Source organism: Petaurus breviceps, unplaced genomic scaffold (genome assembly GCF_028583685.1).
Source record: "Petaurus breviceps papuanus isolate PSGF00001 unplaced genomic scaffold, PetGlider_PUasm1.0 177, whole genome shotgun sequence".
NCBI classification, from domain to species: Eukaryota; Metazoa; Chordata; class Mammalia; order Diprotodontia; family Petauridae; genus Petaurus; species Petaurus breviceps.
Genome location: NW_027185776.1, coordinates 2,024,180 through 2,050,360, shown reverse-complemented (window position 1 = coordinate 2,050,360; position 26,181 = coordinate 2,024,180). Strand labels below are relative to the sequence as shown.

The 26,181-nt window shown below is 40.1% G+C and overlaps 1 protein-coding gene across 6 annotated transcripts in view; it reads left to right on the top strand.

The window, feature by feature from the left end:
• The window catches only part of TTC7B (tetratricopeptide repeat domain 7B), a 343,031-nt gene extending 317,512 nt beyond the window's left edge, over positions 1-25,519 (top strand). For all 6 annotated transcript variants that reach the window (XM_069085991.1, XM_069085993.1, XM_069085990.1 and 3 more), the window contains one exon: positions 24,415-25,519. In XM_069085991.1, the coding sequence (XP_068942092.1) occupies positions 24,415-24,636 (222 nt within the window). In that variant the 3' untranslated portion in view covers positions 24,637-25,519. The remainder of the gene's footprint in view (positions 1-24,414) is intronic.
• Positions 25,520-26,181: the final 662 nt, after the last annotated feature.

Below are 26,181 nucleotides of genomic sequence, written 5' to 3'. Positions count from 1 at the left end.
GATAGATAGATAGATAGATAGATAGATAGATAGATAGATAGATAGATGTTATGTAAGCAGCATTGTCAAGGAGGTTTTTTTTATCTGATTTTGGCCTACTTTTGAATTATCATGGCCTAGTGAGGCAAAGGTCTCTAGGGCTGTGGCTATATTGGCCAGGAAAAACATAATTAAGTATCCTGGTAGCCCACTGAATTCTAAAAATACATAAACTGTAAATCAGGCCAAAAGCAGAGTTTCTTGATTTAAAATGAAACCCAGCAACACAAACTCCCTTTCCTCTGCTGAGTTTTCATGCCATTTCCGGCAATTTCTAGAAAACAGTACAGTATCTCTGACTCCCCAGCTCACAGCATGCCATCCTCAGAACCCAATACCCACTTTTAGCCTGCACCAGAGAAACAAGAGCCCAAGGGACAAAGGGGGGAACCTAGGATTTCTTACTCCTTCAGGTGAAAAGATCTGCATCCCCCAACTCAATTATTTCCTTTTTTCAAGCAACACTAATGTGTGTGTAATATTTATGTTCCTATGTTGCATTTTTTTTTTTTTGGTCTGAAGTAGAAAAGAATACGGTAGCATTTGGTTGACTTGATCCCACTGAAGAAACCCTCCCTCAGGAAGGAAAGGCCTGGGTAATGGTGACTCCGGATGTATTATTTTTATTTCTTGTTCAGTCCTCACTTCAGTGGCTTGCTACATGAACCAGAGAGAAGGGGAGCTCATTTGTTTTCCTGAGAAGGATTTAAGATCGAGGCCCTCAGCACCCTTCATCTCATGGCTTAGACCTCCCCCTCACAACAAAGCCCTTACAGACTGTTATTGTCATGTGCATAACTACTGAGAAGTGAAAAGACATTCTAGTTAGTTCTATTCTCAGCTTTTACACTAAACATCTATGTGACTTTGGATAAGTCACTTAAATTTTCTGTCCCTCAGTTTTCTCACTTGTAAAATGAGATTTTACTAAATCATCTCTAAGATCCCTTTTTAATTCTACTGTTTATTGATTCTTTGTACGAGAAGGTCTCAAAGTCTGCCTTTGTTCAGCTGAATAAGTTATATAAACTCCACAGGAAAACTCCTTTATAATGAAGACCCTTCAGAGACTCTCAAGTCCCCATTTGGTTTATCTTTAAAGGGTTTAGATTGTTAGAAAAATGCAGTCTCTTCTCCCACATGGCTAATTCCATCTCTCGGTCAGGAGGATAGCAGTTCTAGCCAATATTATTAGCAGGACAGATGTTTCTTTGCCTTTCCTTTGTCCTTCACTTTCTCTGCCAATTTTTCTTGTGCCCTAGCAGGGTATCTACTGGATAAGATGCATTCCACCCCCAGAAAGAGTAGAATTTTGGTTATCCTGTCTTCTAGGCTTCTTTGAACTCTTTATTTTTAAGTAAATCAGTTAGTTGTAACAGAGAAAAGGGAATTTTAAAATTCATAATATGTTTTTGGCAAAACCTGATGGAACTGTCACCTTTAAATGTTCCTTAGGTGCAGGCTCCTCCCACATGGTTCTCTCTACCCTGGAATCAGTAGCTTAAATTAATCAGCAACTCTTCATGCATTCCAGGTTTCTTGGTGACAGAAATTGGTCTTGAAAGCCCACCGAAGTTTTTTGATAAGGGCAGAAAACTTGGTTTTGATGACTGACATCAAGAGGGACCATATTATTTAATATTGATCTGAACATTTTTTAAAACATTGATGCTGATCAATTCTGGCATTTCTCATCTGTACAGAGATTTTCCTCACATGCTTTCTGAAAGGGTATTTCCTTAACCCTTTGCTGCATTAGACAGTACAAAAATCACATACTCTCTGAGTTGGAGGGAAGCACAGACATGATCTAGTAGAACCCATACTTGAGTAGGACTCCCCTCTAGAATCCCGCTGACAAGCAGGCATTGCACAGCTTCAGGCAAAGAGAGAGAACACTTCACGCCTCCCGAGGCTGCTCATTATGCTTCTGGATCACACTGATTTTTTCCTCATAGTGATCTGATCTCTGCCTTTCTACCACTTCCACCTAAGCCTCCTAGGTCTGCTCCCTGGGCCAAGCAGAAGAAGTACAGTCTTTCTTCCACACTCTCATGTGAGCTCCTTGGGGCCAGGCACCATGTTCCATCTTCCTTTGTATCCCCAGGGCTTAGCACAGTGCCTGGCACATAGCAGGGGCTCAATATTGATGGGTTGGCTGACAGCTTGCTTTTTCTCTTTTTTACACATTTATCAATGTAGAGTTTTAATACAATACCAGAACACCAAATGACAGTTCATGAAAATTAAAGTCAGATGAAAAGGTTGGGTTTGTTTTTTTGAGGGGAGATAGTAAGGTTGCCTTCTTTTTCTAACTTTATAGAAAAAAAGATGAACACGAGCATCAAGGTGATTAGGAAAACAAAAACTGGGTAAGGAGGTCTTATTCAAAGTCTTATTTTTAAAGGCAGACATTAAGAACCCAGAAATAGAGGGTCCCCAAATCTTAATACAGTTTTACAGTATTGAAGCTTTACACTGCACTAAGATTTTTGGGACATTCTGTACATTAGAAGTTAGTACTTGTTAATGCTGTGGTTTTAAAAGATGGGGGAATTTAGTAACTGTTCAGTAAAAATTGTTAGGAAATTGGAAATATTGACTAGCTATAAAGAGGGGGAACAGGTTTGAATCTGTATCTCTTAGACCACATATTGTGGTTAACTCTTATTTTTTCTTTTTGGAGAACAATTGGGGTTAAATTACTTGCCCAAGGTCACATGGCTATTTTTTGTGTTAAGTGTCTGAGGTTGGATCCAAACCCAGGTCCTCCTGACTCCAGGGCCTGTGCTCTATTCACTGCACCACCTAGCTGCCCCTGTGGTCAACTCTTGATCAGTGATCTAAATATCTTTTAAATTTAAAAATATAGAAAAAAAGGAATCAAATATATGTTGCAAGCATGAATAAAGACCCTTTTATCAAATAAGTCAAAATTATTGTAGATGAAAATCACAAGGTTTGACAAAATTTAGAAGAAAGCAATCAGAAGACAAAACAATTTTAGAAGGAAATACTGTTGATAACTTCATGAAAAGAGGCTCAAATTCCTTAATAATCATAGAAATGCAAATCAAGAAAAAAACTACACCAATATCCACTTATGTCCATTCACACAGCCACCATACTGGTGGTGCAGGCCCTCATTGATTCATGCTTGGATTACTGCTATATCTTCCAGTGGCCTCCCTGTATACTGTCTCTTCCCACGCTAGGCCATCTTCTACTCAGCTGCCCAACTGTTCTTTCTCAAACACAGGTCTCACCATGTCATTCCCCCTACTCACTAAACTGCAGTGACCCCTATCACCATCGGCATCAGATAGAAAATCTTCTGTCTTTTAAAGCCTTTTATAACCTGGCCTCTTCCTAATTTTCCTGTTTTCTTGTACTTTATTCACCTTCACTAACTCAGTAACTCAGTGACATTGGCTTTCTTGCTATTTTCCTAGCACATGATACTACATCCCTCTTGACTCTGTGCCTTTTCCCATCCCTAGAATACTTTTCCCTCCTTACCTCTGTCCCCTGGTTTCCCTAGCTTCCTTCAAGATTCAGCTCAAATCCCACTTCCTATAGAAGACCTTTCTTAGTCCTGCCCCTGCCTCTTGTCTGGGTTTGCCTTCCAATTACACTATATGTATCTTTTATAACTTTATATATAATATATTTAATATTGATCAGAATATTTTTAAAAATACTGATGCTGACCATTTCTGGCATTTCTCATCTATACAGAGATATTCCCCGATATATAATATTAATAAAATAATAATAATATATAAAATTTATATAATACATAGATATTGACATATGGACCAGTGCAAACTTTTTGGAAAATGGTAAGGCAATATAAATTGTCATAAAGTCACAACATTGCTTAAACTCTATCCAAAAAGTACCACTAAAAAGAAAAAAGAATGTATATCAAAATATTTATAGCTACTCTGTGCATAATAGCAAAAAAAAGAATATAATCTCTTTCCATCATTTGGAGAATGACTGTATAAATTATGATTTATTAATATAATGGAATGGCACAACAACAAAAAAATGACAGTTTTGAAAAATAAAGAACCCTATTAGAAGTGAGGCAAAGTGAGATCAGCAGAACCAGAGGTGTGACCACAATAATTGCAACTATATGATTAATGAAGGAACAAAGAAAAATGAAGGCAACAGTGATAAGATAGATTTAGAGACACAAAGCAAATGCATATCTTGTTGTTGAGTTGTTTTAGTCATGTCTGACAATTTGTGACCCCATTTGGGATTTTCTTGACAGAGATACTGGAATGGTTTGCCATTTCCTTCTTCAGCTCATTTTACAGATGAGGAAATTGAGGCAAACAAGGTTAAGTGACTTGCCCAGGGTCACACAGCTAATAAGTGTTTAAGGCCATATTTGAAGTCAGGCTTTCCTGTAGGCCTCAGTGCTCTGTCCAGCATACTATTTAGCTGCCCACATAGATTATTACTGATCTGTTAATTTATTTGGTTATTCTTTGTCAAATGCTAAGGGTTTATTTAAAATTTTATTCCTATTTGTATCTTTATTTGATCTTTGTTGATAGATATGTTTATAAAACATTTTTAAACTTAAAGCATTGTAAACGTATAAGTAGTCTTCAGCTGGAGACACCCAAATTAGAGTTCACTGTTGAGATTACTGCAGGCCAGCCTGATGAGTCATTAACATAGGAAAGATGGAGCTTTTTTCCAGCCCAAGATTCCACATAATGAATTTCATCGACTAGTTTCATAACCTGATTATCTTTTGTTGTACAGAGCACCAGAATTTGTACTGCATGTTAAAGCTCCATCTCTAGCATCCTTATTTCTGCTACTCAGAAGCCAGCTTCTGATTCTTGAGAAATCTCAGTTGACAAAAGCTGCTCTTTTACAATCTTATTTAGAGTAAGTGCAGTAAATACTATCATATTATGCCATAAAAGAACACCCATTCTGAAGGTACAACCCATCTGGCCTTGGTGAAATTCATTTCATTAGCATATAGCTATAGGTATTAATTGGGTTTCTCATAATAGGATTCTGTCTGACAAGGAGCAAAAAGACCATGGAAAAAATTGAAGGATGTGCTCAATAAACAGCCTTACTACTGTATTTGGATCTATTTGGCAATAAAAGAGCCAGGCATCCCCTTCTTTCCCTCCAAGGGTGCTTCCTCTGAATTTAGAGCTTTCATTTGAATCTGTAAGGCCAGCATACTCTATTACAGTTGTGAGTAGAAGCATTCTTTGAGAAAAATAGCTTCTTTTTTAAAAAAAAAATTGTTTACTTTTAGTTTACAAGATTCAGTTCCACAATCCCTTGAGTTTCAAATTTTTTCTACCGGCCCCCTTCCCCGCCATGGCAGCATGCAATCAAATATAGGATCTGCAAATACCTTCACATTAAACATTAGTTAGGTTGTAAAGAAGGATTATAACCAGTGGAACGAACAATGGGAAAGAGAAAACAAAACAAAACAAGGAAAAGAAAGAAAGCAGGTAGTTTGCTTCCATCTGCATTCAGACTCTGTAGTTCTTTCTCTGGATGTGGACATCTCTCTCCATCATGAGTCTTTTGGAGTTGTCTTATAACCTTGCATTGCTGAGAAGAGCCCAGTCTATCAAAGTTGGTAGTCGCACATATGTTGTGTCTGTAATTGTGTGCAAATTTCTCCTGACTCTGCTCTTCTCACTCAACATCAGTTTGTATAAGTCTCTCCAAGTTATTATGAAGTCTGTCTATTCTTCATTTCTTATAGCACAATAGTATTCCATTACATTCATATACAACTTGTTCAGCCATTACCCAACTGATGGGCATCCCCTTGATTTCCAATTATTTGCCACCACAAGAAGAGCTGCTCTGAATATTTTTGTACATATGGGGCCTCTTCCCACTTCCATGATCTCTTTGGAATACAACCCTAGAAGTGGTATTGCTGGGTCAAACAGTATGCACTTATTTATAGCCCTTTGGGCATAGTTCCAGATTGCTCTCCAGAATGGTTGAATCAGTTCACAATTCCACCAACAATGCATTAGAGTTCCAATGAGAAAAATAGCTTCTTCAACAAAGGTGGAGATGGAAGAGAGGGGATGCTGGCCCCCAGCCCTTTTCAAGGACCATAGTTGGCATGATGTTAGTTCATTAGGCATCTCCTGGTCTCTTAGGAGGGTACCTGCCATCCCAAAATGATGATGGTATTTCCTGAGCTCTCTTGTTGACTGGGTGCCATTGTCACTGTCTCTACTTTATTCTGTCTCTCCTTATTCCCAATCACTAAATAAAGATGAAGCAGAGTGTAAAGTACAAACTCTAAGATTGTAGCTGTTCTTTCAAAGAACAGACCCAATTAGTGTTTCAGGGTTTGCTTCTGGTCACACTAGCATTATTGAGTGAGCATTATCAAGTTAGTGGAAAGCACTACATAAAAACATGCATAAAGTATGATTTTACCTAAAAGATTTCACACTGAAGCTTAAAAATACTTAGTCTGGTTGGACCCATTTTACCTATGAAAGGAATGAAGACGACAACTTGGGTTTGAGTTCTGATCTGTCACTTCAGCCTCTTTGAGGCTCCGTTTCTTCATTTGTAAAGTGACAGGGTTGGACTGGATTATCTTTAAGGTCTACTATTTATAAACATATAGCTCCTTGAGACTGGTGTAACCATAAAGTCCATAGTTTACTAGAGATGGAAGGACTCACAGAAATTATCTGATTATTAAGCAAATATTCACAATATCTTAATTTTGCCTATGGGGAAACTGATCCCTAGGGAGGGAAAGGGACTTTGGATAGTACTCCTTGCCCAGTGAGTCATTCTTACTTAATTTTTTTTTAAAGCAGTTGGGGTTAAGTAACTTGCTCAAGGTTACACGGCCAGTTATTTCTGAGTGTGGTGCTAAGTGTCTGAGCCCAGATTCGATCCCCAGGTCATCCCTACACTGGGGCTGGTGCTCTTACTTGCTGTGCTACCTGGCTGCCCCTCCAGTGAGTCATTCTTAGGTCCTCTGATTGGCAAGTGAGTGTTCTTTGCACTCACCATACAACATCACCATCTCAGTAGAGATTCAAGGGTTCTTTTGTTGGCCATTTCAAATGATTGTGAGGGAAGGAACTTTGTAAACTATAAACAGATGTATGCATAAGGTAGTATTAGCTCAGAGATGACAGGGAACCAGAGTCAGCTGTATCCCCAGCTGACATCAGAATCAGAGCATCGTAGTACCCCTTCCTACAAAGTCCCCCCAGGGGGATGGAGAGCCACCCCCAGCCACTCAGTGCCCATATAGACTTTGGGGCTCTTGCATTTTTCAGTCCTCTAGGTCCTGGCACTGTTCATATCACTTAGCAGGATGTGGTGGGAGGAGCACTGAACCTGGAGTCAACACTTGGATCTAAGACCTTGCTTTGTAAACATTTACCAGCTGTGTGATGTTGGACAAGTTCTTTTACCTATCTGAGCTTTCACACAGATGAGCCTTGCCTCATCTGTAAAGTGGGTAAAATATGATACCTCTTTTACCTTCCTCCTAGAGAGAGATTTTGAGGACTGTGCTTTGTAAAATGTAAAGATATGTATAAATGAGAACTGTCATTTGTATTACCTCATCATATTGTAATGTCACTTAACTTGGATGAGAAGACTCTCATGGTCCAGAAAATTAAATAAACTCTGAGAGTGTCCAGCATTTACTGTGTGAAAGGCTATATTCCCTGTGAATGACAGAAAAAGAATAGGATGTAATCCTTGTTCTTGAGGACCTGATATCATCCCGTAAGGAGATATCCCAAGGAAAAATGGATACGGTTTAATGAATATAGAGATCAGTGAAAGGAAGGGAACCTGACTGCAATGGCAACTGAAGCCTTGCTGAAAACTGAGAAGTGTTGGACAGTCTTCTTGCCTTCCCCCTGCCACTTCCGGTACTCAGTCACCTCGGGCTCCACCGTGCCCCTTGGAAGCTGTCATGAGCACATCAGAGTGGGTTCTTAACACCATCATTATTATTACGGTCAGCATTTAGGCAACACTTTAAGGTTTGGAGTGGGCTTTACAAACATTATCTCATGTAATTTTCACTTCTACCTTGTAAGGTAGGGGCTATAGTAAGTAATGTTTCTGAGGCAGACTGAATTCAGGTCTTCTGAATTCAAAGAAAAATTCTGAATTCAAAAAAAAATTCACGCTATTCATTGTGCCACTTAGCTATACCTGCCTTTGTATGGAAGAATGTGAGGAGAGAGGTAAATTATGCTTACTTTAATGAATCTCTGATCTCATCATCGTGGATGGTCTCTCCATCAGTGCAAAAATCCATGCATACTTTCTCATCCTGTGTAATCCTTGTCCATATCCTTTCATCTGGTTCTTTTAGTTTTTCATGAACATGAGTGTAACACTCACTTTTCCTGAACCTCTAGCTCCTACTACATGGGATTGAAAAAGAGAGTTGGGAGAAGTCTTGGAGAACATTTGGCCCCTTGATATCTTGATGAGGAAACTGATACCCAGAGAAACTGACTTACCCAAACTGTAGGCATTCAAATTCAAGTCTCTTGACTCCAAATCTATTGTTTTTTTTCCTATTATATCATGCTCCTCATATGCCATACTATTCTTCCTGTCAGGAATGTTTCTTTTCCCTAACTAATCTGCAACTTGTATGAATCATATTTGAGCTAACAGATCCTTGGTGATAGAGCCTACAGACAGTAAGGGTACTGGAGCTGCTATTGTGAGGTCAGGGGAAGATATTGGAAGTCTTTCCTCAGTAACGGGCCTTCTGATAATATTTTTAGACATTAGTGAGTTCATCAGTATGATGCTCCCTTAATACCTTAATAAAAAATAATTCATGAGTTAGTATGGCCAAAGAAATTCCTCACCCAGGAGTTAGCCTTCTGATGGTAAATCTCCTCCAATCTACCAAGCCTTACACACTGATAGCATAGTCTATCATAATCTCCATGCTGAAAGACTTTTCAGCTTGGTAGAACCCACCAGGGCTTATGCACTGCCAACATTGCTTTTGAGGGCCTACTTTACCCTTATTCTCTGGTGAGGCATTGGAAGAGGTCCTTAGTAGAAGCCCTTACCACCAGGGCTAGGGAATTGCCTGTTAGCCCTTTGGCATTGGTCAACCCCCGGGACAGAAATGATCAGGATCAGCTGTGGAGCTGGAGGCTGGGCAAGAAAGAAGCAGGAGGGGAGGTGATCCTGCAGATTCTCTGCTGTCACTTTTTTCCTGGATATGTGGCAGCAACAGTCATCTTTCTATGACTGCATCAAGTGACTTGTCCCTGTATTGTGGCCAGGAGAAAGGAACAGGTAAATAACTCAGCCAAGAGACAGCAAAATTAATCTGGGATCTTTTACATCTTTCAAAACAGTCACACTGAAATAATGTTCCGTTGTGACACCACAATAGGCAAACAAGAGCCCATGTTAGGATTGTATGCCTCCTCAGAGATTACAAGCACCAATAACGCTAGATCTTTCCTTGGTTATTGTTAGAGTGAGCCTGATTTGACTAGTCAAAACCACTATCAAGTTTAGCACCAGCTACTTTCTTCTGAAATCCTTTTGCAAGGCAGGAGGTTTAGACTTAGCAACTAGGATTCAACTGCAGCGAAGGCACATATGCCTGTGAATCTATTTACTTACAAACTGGGACAAATATCTCCCAAACTGCCTTAAGCAAAGGGCAGATTTTGGTGTTAATTAGTTGCCAGGACTGATGCTAAGAAATTTCTATTTTAGTGAATTCTAGAATGTTAAATCTGGAAATTATGTTTGAATACAGAATGGTAAATAGAACCTATGAGCATAGAGCTTTGGATTTGAATTTCTTTGGCCATACATCAAGCTTGGTTTTTAGAATGTAAAATTTTAAAACACTGAACGTCAAAGCTGCAAGGGATCTTGGAAGTCTACTAGGCTAACCCCTTCAGTTTACGGATAAGAAAACTGAAACCCAGATAGGGAAAGTGAAATGCCACAAGTCATAGGCCTGGCCGACTGGATGCAGAACTAGTTGTTAGAATCCAGGTCTTCTGACTACTAGTCCATGCCCTTTCTAATTCAGAAGTTATGTTTGCTCTGCTGAGTCCTAAAGCTGCCTGGTGGTATCCCCAGACACCTCACTGCAGCAAGCCTGACAGCCTGGAAATGCTGAGATTGTCTGCCTCTCTCCCATGATGCACCTCTCCTTCCTCCCATATGCTTTTGCTCTGGATGTGTCTCTAATTAGTGATAGCATACTAAGGTATTAATAAGTGACAATAAATTAATTTTGCCTCTCTGTAAATACAATATTATGAGGGAAGGATTCTAATGAAATGCCAGATACCAGGGTAGGACTAGTGGAAAGGTTAGTTTTTGGGAGAGAACAACTTTTTGGGGGTATGCCCACGGAGGAACCCACCTACTCCAATAGCCCAGTGCTGAAATGCCAGTGAGTAGGAGCAGGCAGGCTGCATACGCAGCTGGCTAAGAATTGGACTCTGACCTTGGACTGTGTGGGCTGGTAACAGTGTCGCTGCTGCTTCTGCTTTGGGACAAAGAGCACTGGCCTGGGAGTCAGGAAGCCTCATTTCAAGACTCGACTCAGTCATCACCCAGGTGGGTGACCTTGAGTAAGCTGCCTTTTCTTTCTCTCTGCGCTCAGTGGCCTCCTCTATGAGATGAAAAGGTTTGACTAGACTATCTCTGATGCCTCATCCAACTCTAAGCAGTTGTTCTGTTCCATTCTATTCAATGTGTGTATGTATCACTGGATAGCTTGAGTCAGCCTGAATAGTTTGATCATTCTTTGCAGAACAAAGGCCTAAATAGATGAGAGGAGGAATTTTTTGATCTTCGTTGGCTGTTAAATTTTGGTATTTTTTTCTGGCTGGGAGAATAAACATAATAGAGGCTTGTCGATATATTTAAGTAGCCAGTCTGCTTTGGAAAATAGGATTTCTTTTTTAAATACAATCGCTTCTCCTGGGTAAATGGGTAAATTTTAACTTAGACTATCTCTGGGTTGGTTTCAAAAGTGTTGGCTCTACATTTTATGCAACCTCCCTTGGTAATTCTGAAAATTTCTCAAGCAATTTCTTTGAATTTATACTGCAAGTGCAGATAACCCAAACAGGATGTTACCAGTGGACTATATAAGCCATGTACTTGGAAAAATAAAGCTGCAAATTGAAGTCATAGAATTAATTCATATGAAAGAAAATAGCCTTGAAATATTAAGAGGACTTGTGCCCTATGCAAGGGCTCCCTTAGCAATTTATAGGTAAGAAATTTAATCATTTGTGTTTTTTTTTAATTAGAGCTTTTTCAAGAACACTATTCAGTTGTCATCAACTCATGAAAATCCAGTGTGTCACATTTGAACATAGTAGGTTTTAATTTAATCTTTGATTTTCAACTTGGTGTATCACTGTGATCATCTCATTTGCACAAAACACCTGATTATAATAATTATAACCTTTTAAAGAATTCATTCACTTGTCGCTGAAGGAAAGAACTAATAAATTACTTCCTTTGTAATAACCCTTCTTTTTAAAAGAACCAACACTGCTCACTCTTTCTTAATCTCCAAGTATTCTAGAAATACTTGGAAAATTAGGAAAGGCAAGAACAAAATTGATATTTTCTCCTCTCATCCTTCTGAAATATTTTGAGTATTTGGAAAGCTGAATCTTTAGAGATCAGAGATCATACCATTTGAGTATTGCTTGGAGGAGATTACTCCTCATATTGCTTGAAGGAATGAAGGTGTTGAATTTGGAGAATTCATGACTGAAGGAGGAGCATGATCATTGTCTGCCTTAAAGAGCTGTTACAATCAAAGGATTGGATTGCCCCTTCCCAGAGGCCAGAATGAGGAGTGATGAAAAAAAGAAGGAAGATTTAGGCTTGAGGTGAGGGAGAAATTAAAAATCTGTCTAGAAGTGGAATGGGCTGCCCCAGGAGGTAGTGGATTCTCCTGAATTGAGGTTCTTTGACAAGGAACCGGATAGCTACTTGTCCATCATGATATATGATGATGATGATGTGTTATATATCACAGATAGATAATTCTTTAGGGTTTACAGACCATAACGTAACCCTGGGGCACTAGAATGATGCTGGTATCCTCAGCTGAAATAAGGAAATTTGGGAATATGAAGAAAGATAAGTAGTTCTGTTTTAGACAGAACTAATTGAATTTTTGGTATCAATGAGCTGTCAAAGTACAGGCAGTTAGCAATAAAGGACTGCCATACAAGAGAGAAATTGGGAATCATCTACATATAGAAATGGTATAGAAGGGGCGGCCAGGTGGCGCAGTAAGAGCACCGGCCCCGGTGTTGGGAAACCCGGGATCGGTTCCGGCCTCAGATACTTGGCATCCACATAAAATAACTGGCTGTGTAACCTTGAGCAAGTTACTTAACCCCAGTTGCTTTAAAAAAAATGATATAGAACCCTTGGAAATAGATGTTATCTGCAAGGGAAAGAGAAACAGAAGAGGACCTGGGAGAAAGCTTTTGGGACACCTGTATTTATAGACAGGAAGAGGATAAGGTAAGAAGAGAGACTGCGAAGGAGCAGGAGATTCCATATTTTCCATATATTCCACAATAATGAAATTCAAGGGATGAGACTCTCCATGGTGTAGTTAACTTATACCAAACTCCATTTTTTAGAAAGCAAAGCAAGGCTCAAATAAGTTGTCACTTGCCCACCCACAGTCAAATGAGGTGTATATATATATACAGGGATAGAACTGAGACTTTGATCTCCTGACTCTTTATCACTCCCTACTATACCATATTCCCTTGTGAATTATTACCTTGAAATGTTTCTTAAACCTCGTTTTTATTTAACTTTTCCTTGTTCTTCCTCTCCCCCTCCCCAGTCTCCACGCCTAGACTAGAAGTTGTTTGAGAGCATGGACCAGGCCTCGGTCTTTTCTCTGTTGGCACAATGCACTGCACAGAGTGGGTCCTCAAAATATTTTGAGGAATACAGGAGAAATATGGGACCAGGATTTTATTCAACAAATTTTGTTAATTGTCCTCATGCAGGTCTCTGTTTAAAAACCTCCAGTTGCTCCTCATTGCCTCTAGGATAAAACACAAACACTCCAGGATGACATGTGTTCCTCTAGTTTGTCTTCTGCTTACCTTTCTAGCTTTATTTCACACTATTCCCCATTGGCATCTCTATGTTCCAGTCAGACTGGGCTATTGGCTTTTCCCTGAACTCAGAATTCTACTGTGGTCTTTGGTGCATTTATACAGATTTATCCCTACTCCTGAATGCAATTCCTTTTCCCCCTTGCCACTCAGAAGCCTTTTCTTCATGTCATATGCCATGAAACCTTTTCCTGATCACCCCAGTCATTAGTCAGAATCACAGTTTGAGAGTTTGAGTGGACTTCAGGAGTGGCTGGTTGAAACCATACACTAAAGAACTCCCATTATAACATAAGCCACATTTAGTTATTCCAGTTGATGACCTCCAAAGAGGAGGATCTCACCATTCTTAAAGTAGCCCCCTTCACTTTTGGAAAGCTCTCATTGTTAGAAGTTGTTTTCCTGACATTAAGTCTAAATTTGCCTATTTGCAGCTTCTACCTTGGGTCTGCCCTGTAGCACCAAACAGAATAAGTCTAGTGCCCTTTCCACATGACAGCCCTTCGGATTCTTGAATGCAACCATTACATTCCTCCTGAGTCTTTTTCTCTTCAGGTTAAACATAACCAGTTCCTTCAGCTGATCTTCTTAGGTCATGAACTCAACAAACGCTCTTTGCTGTCCTGGCCGCCCTCCTGTGGACTCCTCCAGCTTATTATCCTTGTCCTTCCAAACTATGGTGCCTAGAACTGAACACGAACTAGAACAGTCCTCTGGAGGAGGTCTGACCAGGACATAGTACAGTAGGGTCATCATATCCTCTTCTTTCCAGTAGAAAGTTAGGACCCACCTAATGAAGTCTTAGGTCACCTAAGTGGTTGGGGGTTTTCTGGCAACAATGTCATGTTGATTTGTTTGGTTCCTTAAAACCTCTAAATCTTTTTCAGAATAACTGCTCTATTCATATCTCCTCTAATATTTATGGAGTTGATTTTATGTATCTAAGTGTAAGATTTTGCCTTTATCCTGGTTGAATTTCATCTTATTAGATTCAGCCCAAGCTGCAGCCTGTCAAGGTCTTTTTGGATTGATGTGCTCTCACATATCTCTCAGCTTTGTGCCATCTGTAGGTGATGAGCATGTCATTTATGCCTTCATCCAAGTCACTGATATAAAAATGTTAATAACCCAGAGCCCTCCACTGTCCACACTGATGCTAATCTGTTAACAAGTACTTTTTGACCCCCCCGCCATCCAACCACTTCTGAAACCTTCTGATTGTATTTACATCTCCCCATCTTATCCACAAGAATAAACTGAGAAATCGTATTGAAAGCTTTGCTGAAATATAGGTAAGTTATATCCACAGCCTTCCCTTCATCCACTAATGTAGTGATCCTGTGACAAAAGGAAATGAAGTTAGCCTGCCATGACCTGTTCTTGATGAAACTGTACTGGCCATTTGTAGTCATTTGATTCCTGTTCTAGAAATTTGATAAACATCTCTTTAATGATTCTTTCTAGAAATTTTCCTAGGAATATAAGTCAAACCCAGTGGCCTGTATTTTTCAGACTCTGTTCTTTTTGCTTCTTTGAAAATCAGAACCATATTTGCCCTTTTCCAATCTGGTGGCACCTCTCATTTTCCATAATCTTTGACTTATCACTGAGAAGTGATCTTGTAATCACAGCTGCCACTTTTTTCAGGGCATAAGGGAGTCGTTCACCTGGGTCAGGTGATTTGAATTCATCAAAGACAGCCAAGTGCTTTCTTCCTGTCTCTTTATTTATCTTGAGTATCTCTTCTCCATTAGTCATTTTTATTGTCATTTTCAGTATAAAGGTCATTTTTCTTTGCAGAGGAAATAGAAACAAACTAAAAATTGAACAACTTTGCCTTTTCTCGTCATTTGTAATTATCTCATCCACTGCAAGCAAAGGTCATCTTCCCTCTACTTTAATCTTCTTTTGTCCCAAATAATTCAGTCTCCTCAATTTTCCTTGTATTTTATGTATTCATGCATTGTGTTCTATCTCTGTCCTCCCATAGTCCATCCCAATCTATCTGGAGGAGAGAGAGAAAAGAAAAGGTTAATTATTTGTCCTCATGGAACAGTTCATAATCTAAAAAGGAAATGATATATAAACACACACCATACATAAATACACACGCACGTATGCGTGTATATATAATTATAACGATAAAGTAGTATGTTGTAGAACCATAGAATCCCAAAGTTGGGAGGCACCTCACAGATCAAATCATTCAGCCAAATCCCATATCCAAAACACAAATCCAGTCTATAGTATCCTCAGCATTTGGCAAATTAAGCCTCTATTCAAAGACCTTTCTGATGGAGAACTGACCTTTCTGATGGAGAACTAACTGCTTGAGCAACTAGTGGGAAGATAGAAAAGAAACATGAAAAGCTTAAAAACCACTTATATGAGGAAACTGTACATGAAGTAAGAGTGTAAGTGTATAGACAATTGTCCGTTAAAGACATAAGTCGTCATTTGGGGGAGGGGACAAGAATGGTGGGCATGGGGTTGGGCTGGGAAGGCCTTATGGGAAAAAGAACTTGAACTTTCATGGGTAGCTAAGGGGACAGTAGGCTTAAGTTGATCCAGTGTCAACACACCAGGACCAGACCTGAGGGGTCCCATCCCTCCAAAACCCCTTCCCTTTATAAGGAGGGGAAAAGTTAAAAGGCAGCTTTGTATGCTAGTGATTGCTCCCTGAGAACTTCAGTTTGCTGGTTTGGGGGGTGGTTTTCTCTCAGATTTTTTAAAATCACACTTGTATTATTCTAGCTGTTATCCCTACCTCAGATCTCTCCTCACTCTAATCTGTCCTCTACTCAGCTTCTAAAGGGATCTTCTTTTTTTTTCTTTTCTTTTTATTTGCTGTTTGCTGGGCAGCTGGGGTTAAGCGACTTGCCCAAGTCACATGGCTAGTAAGTGTGTCAAGTATCTGAGGCCACAGTTGAGCTCAGGTCCTCCTGACTCCAGAGCTGGTGCTCTATTCACTGTGCCACCTAGCCGCCCCTAAAGGGATCTTCTTAAAGCTCCTGTCTCACTAGGTCACTCCTCTACTCAGTAAACTCCAGTGGCTCCCTCTTACCTTCAAGACCAAATATAAAATCCTCTGGTTTTTAAAGCTCTTTTACAATATGACCAGTCTTCTTACACTTTACCCCTGTCTCAGAACTCTGTGTGACCCTAGTGACACTGGCCTTCTTGATGTTCCTAACACAGGAGACTATCTTTCCTGATTCTGTGTTTTCACTGGCTGTTCACAATGCCCGGGATGCTCTCCTTCCTCATCTATGTCTCCTGGTTTTCTCCGAGACTCAACTTAAATCCTACCTTCTGTAAAAAAAACCTCTCCTAGATGTCCCTTCTCCCCTCCTCACCCCTGTACTATTGCTTTCCCTCTGCGATTACCTCCAGTGTGCCATTAAACATGTATACCTGTCTGTAAATCTCATGTGTACAAAATGCTTGCGTGTTGTCTCTGCTAGAATGTGAGCTCTTTGAGGGCAGACATTGGTTGTCCCTTTCATTGTATCATTGGTACTGAGTAAATATAGTTTCTGACATGTACTGAGTACTTGTTGACTAGAGGTAAACAACAATGGTTCTTACTTATATAACACTTTAGCACTTTACAAAATGTGTTCTATGACAGTTCTTACAGATAGTACAAATTTGATCTTTTTACAAATGAGGAAGCCACGATTCAGAGTAGTTAAATGATTGGTGCGTGGGCACACGGCTTGTATTCCTAGAGCTAGGGCATGAATCTTGGTCTCCTCAATCACAGTTGTCTAGTCATGCCATGTGAAATGTCATGTTATGCTCTGGCTTTATCCTTCTTTTATTAATAAGAAGTTTCTGGCCATAGGTAGGTCTGGAGTACTTCAAGTAGCTTTATCTTTAGAAATTAACTCAGTTGAATAGATTTATTAGGAAACTTTAGTTCAGAGTTCATAGACTGGATATTTCTAGGTAAATCAATTAAATCCAATGTATTAAGAATTTTGATATATAAATGTTGAGGATACAAAGGAAAAAAAATCACCACACCTGCCCTCAAGGATCTTAACATTCTAAAAAGAAGAGGGTAGCACCCTGAGCTAGACTTTGAAGGAAGAAAAGGATGTTAGTAGACCAGAAGGATGAAGGAGTAAATTCCAGTCCTAAGAGGTGGCTTGTGCATATGCACAGAATTAAGTTCAAGGTGAAATAAAAAGTAATTAGTTGTATAGTTGAGCTGAAGTGCAAAGGGCAGAAGTTTGGAGTCAGCCTGTGGGAGACTCTGAGTTCCCAATTAAGAACTATGGTATTCCAGAATCAAAGGTTTGCTCTGTGAGAAATCCAAGCTGCCAGAAGGCACAAAAGTAAGGTAGTTTGGTGAAATCTGCTGGCACTGAGAGATAAACATAATACTTCTTTCCCAATATCTCACCTACAATTAATGGTAAGGAAATGGGTGGAGATGCCCAGTAGTAATGCTGATGCCTCCCGGCCTGTGTTGGTCCACTGCTTGCTTTCCCATACCTTAGTGCTGAATCAGTTAGCTGTTAGCTGTGCTGTTACTGCTGGCCATGGTACTGACTTCTGATCCAGCAACCATGCAACCAAGTAGCTGGGAGAACAGGTAGGTGTGGATTATAATAATTAGGGGAGAAATGATGGCAGGCAGAAATATAGTGTGTAGAAAGGATGAGAATGGGTATAAGAAATATTGTGGAGGAAGACTCAACTGAACTTGGCAACCCACTGATGGGAGGCATCCTCTGATCAAGATATGAGGAATGGTAGAAAGCTGAGTCAGAGATGACTTTGGGATTTCAAGCCTTGATGGTACCAACAATAGCATTAAGAAAGTTGGAAGGGAAGGCAGATTTGGGGAGAAAGATGAAAAAATTAGTTCATTTGAGGACATGCTGAGTTTTAGATGCCAGCAAGTCAGTGCAGATAGAGATAGCTAATAGACATTTGTAGATGCAAGACTGGGACTTGGTGGGTGGATTCAGTGTTTATATAGATTTTTGTCATCATCTGCATGCGTGTGTTGACTGAAACCATGCAGTTAGACAATGTTACGTATGGTTATAACGTAAAGGGAGAAGAGGAGAATATCTAAGCCAGGGCCTTATGGGACAGACACATGTATGTAGAAGGCTAATGATGAACCAGCAAAAGAACAGATCATACAATTAGGAGAACTAAGAGAAAGGAATGCTGTGGCAACTAAGAGAGGAGAGGGGATCTACAAGGAGCGAGTGCATTGTGTGAAATACTAAAGGGAAAAAAGGCAAATCAAATGCAGACTTAAAAAAGTACACTGAAAGTAAAGCACTTTGCAAACTTGAAAATGTTATATAAATACAACTGTAATTATGATTATTATAGGAAGTAATAGTGCCATTATATTCTGCCATATTCATATCATATCTAGTATTTCATTTACTGGGGTTTCTTCTGGTCACCACATTTGAAGAAAGACAAACTGGGATATATTAAAAAAAAAGGTGAAAGGGCTAGAGAATGTGCCATACACATTAAAGGAAGTTGAGGGATGTACCTGGAAGAAGAGAAGACTAGGAGACATAGTAATGTCTTTGGATTTTCCAAAGATTCTCAGAAAATGGTTTGGGAAGGGGAAGGGAATAAGCATTTATAGAGAGCCTGCTATGTGCTAGGTACTGAATTAAGTGCTTTGCAGATATTATATAATGTGCTGTTATTATCCCTATTTTACAGTTATGGCAATTGAGGCAGGCAGAGGATGGTTAACTTGCCCAGGGTCACAGAGCTAGTGTCTGAGGTAAGATTTGAACTAAGACTCCAGGCCTGGCTCTTATCCACTGTGCCATCTAGCTGCCTTACATGATTTCTTACATAGCAGAAAAATCATATTTATTCTGCTTGACCATGGAGTAGGGAGTAGAGGAGGTCTGGGATAAATTGTTGGAAATTTAAAGAAGAAATTTAAGCATGATATAAGGGAATAGTTCCTAAAATTAGAACTTCATAAAAGTTGAATTGACTGCCTGAGGAGGTATACTTTGAAGATCTTTAAAAGAGATTAAGCACTTGTGAGGGTTTTGTCGAAGGCATTTTGGTCAGAGGTGGGTTAGAATGGATGTCATCCAAGAACTTTTCCATTATTTTGGACTGTGTGATAATGTTAGCCTGTTCAAATCCAGTCTCAGACACTGGCTTTGTGACCCTGGGCAAGTTGTTTGACCTCTGTGCCTTAATTCACTGGAGAAGGAAATAGCAAACCACTCTAATATCTTTGCCAAGAAAATCCATGGACAGTATGGTCTATGTGGTCACAAAGAGTTGGACATGACTGAACAAACAAAACACATGATTGTTATTACATTATTTTTGGTCACCATAGTGACTTGCTGTTGTTTCAGTATTGAGCTTTCAATATAGTAAAACCCTCAGATTTTATCCATAAAAAGTACATTGAATTTGGAGACCAAGAGGTCATTAAGACCTTGGAGAGAGCAGTTGCAATAGAGTGGTGAAGTGAAATTGCAAAGAGTTGAAAAGCAAAAAGCACTGACTATATGTAAACCATTCTTTCTAGAAGTTTTTAACAGTGATAAGAAAGTGATATGTAGCAAAGTCAAATGAAAGGTTTTTTTTTTTTTTAAGAACAGGAGAAACCTGAGCATGTTTGTAGGCTTTGGGGAAGAAACTAACATGTGTATGTAGATAACAATATGTGTGAATACGTGTACATATCCACATATACAGACATGGTCATGTGTATCTGCCTATTTGTACACATACATGTACAGGGATGGAGCAGAGTTCTAGAGGAGATCAAGGAGCAGTGGTGGAAGCAAATGCACAAATAGAGGGATTAGCCTCAGCAGAAAAGACTACCTCATTCTCTGAGACTGAAGCCAGTAAGTGGGGAGGGGGGTTGGGTAGGTGAAGATATAGAGAGGATCTGAGTTTGGGAAGAGGAAAGATGAGGAGGGTCAGATGGATGGCGTCAGTCTCATGAAAGCAGGAGGTGAGGTCATTTGTTGGGCTAGACTTAGGAGGTTGAGGATATAGAGAGAGAGTTCTGAAACAACTTCTGTGGAAAGTGTGGTAGGGGTCTATGAGAGGTAAAGAAATAATTTTCCATCTAATTAGGAAGGCTTCTTGAAGTTATATTATGTGAATTTGTGGTAGAACAAGTCTGCAGTGACTTTTCCTGTAGTATTTGGTGGAAGACAGATGTAAGATGGTGAGGTCACCGAGTCATGAGATTAGATGGTAAAAAGATCAGCCAATTAGCTCTTAGCTTGTGCCCAAGTTGACTGGTTGATCAGACCTGCCTGGAAAGATTTGTTCTTTCCAGTTTGTAGAAGCTTGCATGTGGTACAGATTTGTGAATCTATGCATTAAGAGACATCAGAATATGGAACATTTTCATGTTTAATAAAAAACCACCAGCAGAGAAATGGGCAGGCCATGCCCACACTGGAAAAAATTTGGTGTCTGACCATTTCCATTCCAAGCTCATTTCCGGTGGTTAATAAATTGACTACAAATCTTCATTTACCATCATTCAGCAGTTGGCTGGGTTTACTGCAGGAAATCACAAAGAAGGAGCTCTCTGTCTTTTTTACTCTCTAAGATATTAATTCATTTTCTGGTTGTCAGGATGAGAAGGCTGTTTACTTTTGCTTGTATCCTTGGGTTTGGCAATCATTTTGCAGCCAAATCAGCAGAAAGAAGAAGCTCTCCATTAGTAAGCGAGTACTAGGGATGGTATACTGAAAAGATGACTGCCTCCGCTATCCAAAATTCTGGATGCTAGCCCTAGCCGTGAGTCCTTCGGCTTCTCCTTCAGGTGCCTTCCAGCTCTGATGCTCGATGTCTTAATGTCCATTCCAGTTCTAACATTCAGTGGTTTCTGTGTATATCAAAGAGGCAACCTATGGAGAACCAGGAGCTTTCGGGGAAAGCAGTTGCTAAGTCAAAACCATGGGAAGAAGCAATAAAGTCAGTAATTAATGGTTGGAGAAATGAAAGGGAAACCATAGACTTGTCAGATTCCCAGCATACCTTGATCATTGCATCAGTGCCCAAGAGTGTTAAGCTAGAGGAAACTCCAAAGAAAGCTTTCCCTTTCTGCCCAGGAACACAGAGTCTTTGTGGTATCTCTTGAAGGGGTTGATATTGTAACACAATACATAGATGTACCAAAAATAGCCACAGCATGCAGCTGAGGAAATAAAGAATTCCCCTTCTGTCATATCTGGGTATATTTTTCTACATCATTGCCTGGCATTCCTGCTTAAATGAAACCATCCACACACAGCAGAGCCCAGTACATAGAGGTGGCTTTACTTTGCATAGTTGGTGTGTTTCTGCAGATTTGCCCATTTTAAATGTCCCAAAGTGGACAAACTTCTTGCAAAGTGCATAGTTACCCCTCCTTTATCTATTTTCATAATAGTGTTGAGCTGGAAGGGACCTTAGAAATAATGTAAGCTGGGGTGGCAAGGTGGTGTAGTGAATAGAGCACTGGCCCTAAAGTCAGGAGGCCCCGAGTTCAAATCTGGCCTCAGGCACTTAACACTAGCCATGTGACCTTGGGCAAGTCACTTACCCCCAATTGCCCTGCCCTTCCCCCTCCAAAAAGCAAAAAAAAAATTTAATATATGCCAACCTCTTTTTTTGTCAGATGAAGAAACTGCAGTTTACAAAGCTTAAGTGACTTTACTGAAGCCATATAGGGAGTGGGCATCTGAGCCGTGATTAGGATCTTTATCTTTTTTCCTAACCAATTCTCCCACAACCACCATGCCAGTAAGTCTACTGCTATCCCCACAATCCCAGGATGCAAATTATATTTTATCAGATTTCTTTTAGGCAAGACTGTAAATGTGAGTGAATGTAGTACAGTGGAAGGAACATCAGAGAACCTGGGTTCAGGTCCTGCCTTGTCACTCACTACTGATGTGGCCTGAGGAAGGTCATTTAAACTCTCTGGCCCTCAGTTTCCTTATCTGTAAAATAAGTCACTAGTCAGCATCCAAGTTTCCTTCCAGTTCTAAATCTGCATTATGGTCCTGAGTATTAGCCTGGAAATGGAGAATCTTTGCAACTCAGAACTAAGCACATAGGTAGGTACCGACTTCCTGCCTGCCTGATTCATCTAGATTGAAAGCCTTGAGGCATAGTTAGTATGGTCTTGTAGTGCTTGGGACTGGGAGGGAAATAGGCTGGAGGAGGACCTTCTCCCCCTCCCCCCAACCCCAGTGCATCACTGTTTTCCATGCCAAGAGAACTAGCCTCATTTTCCATAGTTGCATTAAGTTTATTCCATGCAGATTAAATCCATACACTCTCTTTGACTCCAATTTGAAAATTGTCAAGGTCTTTTTCCCACTAGTATGATGATGAAGGCTTCCATTTTGCTTTTCACTAAGGGGCAAAATAATAATAGTGAGACTCCATACTAATGAGACTGCTTCCCTCTCACCCTCTTCAGGATTGCAGTTGGCTGTAACTCCAGGAATAAATAACCCCAACTAAGGCATCTAGGGGGCTCAGCGAATAGAGCACTGGGTCTAGAGTCGAGAGACCTGAGTTCAAATTTGACCTCAGACAGTTGCTAGCTGTGTTACCTTGGGCAGGTCATTTCACATCTGTTTGCCTCCGTTTCCCCTAGGGATGACAGCATCTACTTCCCAGGGTTGACATGAGGATTAAGGGAGTTATTATTTCTAAAGTCCTTAGCACACTGCCTGGCACTTAATAAATGCTTGTCTCCTTTCTTACCATGCCTTTCTAGTACAACACATCTAATGAATATCTAGCTTTCAGCGATATCTTTGGACTTCTGCTGAAACCATGCTTTTTACTTTCTTCATAAAATTGTATTATGCATCTTGATTAACAGACATAGAATGGAAGGGGGTATAATTGGCAAAATCAGGAGGTAAACCTTGAAAGAAATATTTCTAAAGTTACATCCAATCTCTGCTCTTGCCCTCCTTTATGTGATATTTAGACTATAGAATGTTAGAGCTGTTATACACCTTAGAGATCATCTTAACCTTTTTTTTTTGTTTGTTTTCTTTACTTTTTCAAGGAATAAGCTTTCTTGATGCCCTTTTGTTTTCACATTACAGTCATTCCCCTCCTCTCCCTATGGTATCCCCACCCCAAAACATATACCTGCTGACATAGTAACTACATCTAAGTATATGCAACATTTCACACCCATAGTCACCCACCTATTGAAAGGAGGGAGATGTGTTTTGTCATTTCAGCGCCTTTTAGTCCAACCCTTTCATTAGTGAAGTATTAATTCAGGGAGGTTGTGATCTGTCAAAAGATACAGGGATGTTGAATAGCCGACCTTTGTTCTCTTGACCCCACATCCCAGTCTTGTACCATACCTGATAGGGCAAGGGAGTTTCTCTCCCTCTCCTTCTGCCCCATTCTCCAGTCTTCCTTTTCTCAGTCCCAGAGGCACAAATGAGACCTAGAGATCAGGGTCCTTCACTGCCCAGTGTGTGGGGCATATAACTGTGCTGGACCTGGTGATAGATTTCCATATTTCCATTGGCATCCTGAGCATAAGGGCCAAATCTCCCACCATGGCAGGGAGAGCTCCCTCCTTACTTTATTGATCCTGGGCAGCAGAAGCTGCCAAGTGTTATATGTGTAGTTGGGTTCATTAGGATGTATGTGGTGTTTATAACCAGAATTAGGAGTAAAAAATCCACTTTGATGATGGCAGTCACAGCCCTGCATTCTTAAAGGAGATGGAGATTTGGATTTGGTAGCCCAACAAGGTACAAAGAAGGCTGGATTTGGCTTCGAATCCCAGCTGTGATATTTTTGTGACTACAACCTCTCTGAACATCATATAGAGTGCCAGTGACATTTAAGTTCCTTGCCCTCTTTGTAAACTCTACCATTATATAGTAATGTGAGTTACTTTATAGTTTAAGCAAAAGTATAACCCTGGAGACATGAACCACTACCTGAAGAGATTCACTGAATCATCCTGTCATATGGGGAAAGCCTTTTCTCCTTCACTGTTGGCCTCTCCAGTAGGAATGGTACCACGAGGAGCTAGAACATGCAGTTTTGCCATATAGGATCTCCACTTCTGATCCCTGGCCTCCAGTTGGAGCAGGAAACTTCTTTTCATTTTAACTGCCTGAGCTAACAGCTGCCCTCTGTCTGTCCACAGGCTCTTATCCTTCACCAGCTAGGTCGATACAGTTTAGCAGAGAAGATTCTCCGCGATGCAGTCCAGGTGAACTCGACGGCCCATGAGGTCTGGAATGGCCTTGGCGAGGTCCTCCAAGCTCAGGGCAATGACACTGCTGCTACTGAGTGCTTCCTGACTGCGCTGGAGCTGGAGGCCAGCAGCCCCATTGTCCCATTTACCATCATTCCCCGAGTGCTCTGAGTGGGGCTTGGCCTACCACAATGTCTGGAGGTGAGGCCAAAGACACACTTACTAGATGCCAGTTGTAACCACACTATGTGATTGGGGGTAGGAGGGAACCTCAGTCCCTGAGGAGATTGGGGTTAACAGAACAGAAGGGGAAAACACTTGATCGTTTCTGCAGGGGGGAGGAACTTAATGAATCACCGAGGCTGTAGACAAATGTTAAATTGACCAAGACAACAAACCAAACGCAACTAAAATCATGCTCAATTCATGTGTTTTTTGGGGGGTTTTTTGTTGTTGTTTTTTGCCTCATGGTAGTTTTCAATTCTAATGATGTTGTTCAAAATGGATTATGTGCCATATTTTGTTAGATGACATCTGAGTGCTCTATAAAATGATTACAGAATCAATCAGTAAATGTAGAATAAGATATTCAAAGTGAAAATTCAGTGGCAGGACAGATTATTTTTAGCAAACCTGTCATGAAAACTGTTCCTTCTTTCCCACTATTACCCTGACTCCTACCCTTGGCCCAGAAACCAAATGTGACATTTCTGCTTCCTGTCTCAGTACTAGTCAAAGCCTGAAGACCGGCTGACGAGTTCTTGGTTTTGTTGTCAATAATTGTACTGCGTGGCTGATAACTGTCTGTATTTAGAACAAAGCCTGAGTCCAAGAATATTTATATTTTACCAATATATGCCTGTTACCAGAGAAGGAAATATGAGTTATTTAAGTTTAACTTTTTTATGTGAATTCAGAGTTTATTTATCAATGGAAATATGTAAAAAGAAAAAAAAGAAGCTTCAAATGGAATATTTACCAACATTCCTTATACATTACCTACACTTGGCTAAATGGAAAGATGATGTTAATAATAAAATGATTTTTAAATGGAGTCTGGGCCTGTGTTATCTCTTAAGAGGGTGAGTGGTACTGAGAGCTCTGTTAATGGATTCAGTAGGGGATGATGGCTCTGCAGGAGCTGAACAGCTTGCCTAGGGCCTGTTGAGTCCACATGCTAGCTGCAGCCTTGAGTAAGAACAGCCTCTGTCACTTAAGGCCCAGGACAAAGGGCAAAAGTGGGCTGCTCCCACCAAGCGTGAAGAAACGGACCTATGTACTCTCTTTTCCTCCGACCTTGATTCTCTGCTGCCTGGGTGACCAAAGGATCATAGATTAAAAATTAGAAGGTACAGAAATATTTATAATATCTCTTTTCATAGTAACCCCAAATTGGAAACTATTAGAGGTGCCTTATTGGGGAATGGTTAAACAATTGTGGAATGTGAATGTAATGAAATATTGTTATGCCATGAGAGACATTTAAATGACAGTTTCATTAGAAACTGAGAAGGCTTCTGAACTAAGGCATACTGAGTGAGCAGAAAGACTAGAACAGTTGATACAGTGATATGTTGTAGAGAAAAACAACTTTTAAAAGATGTTAGAACTCTGATTAATATAATAATTTTTGCACAGGGTCAATGGGGGGAATCTGTTTAGTTAACACTCCACGGCTATGTTGAGGGCTTTATTTATTAGGGTTTTAAGAATGGA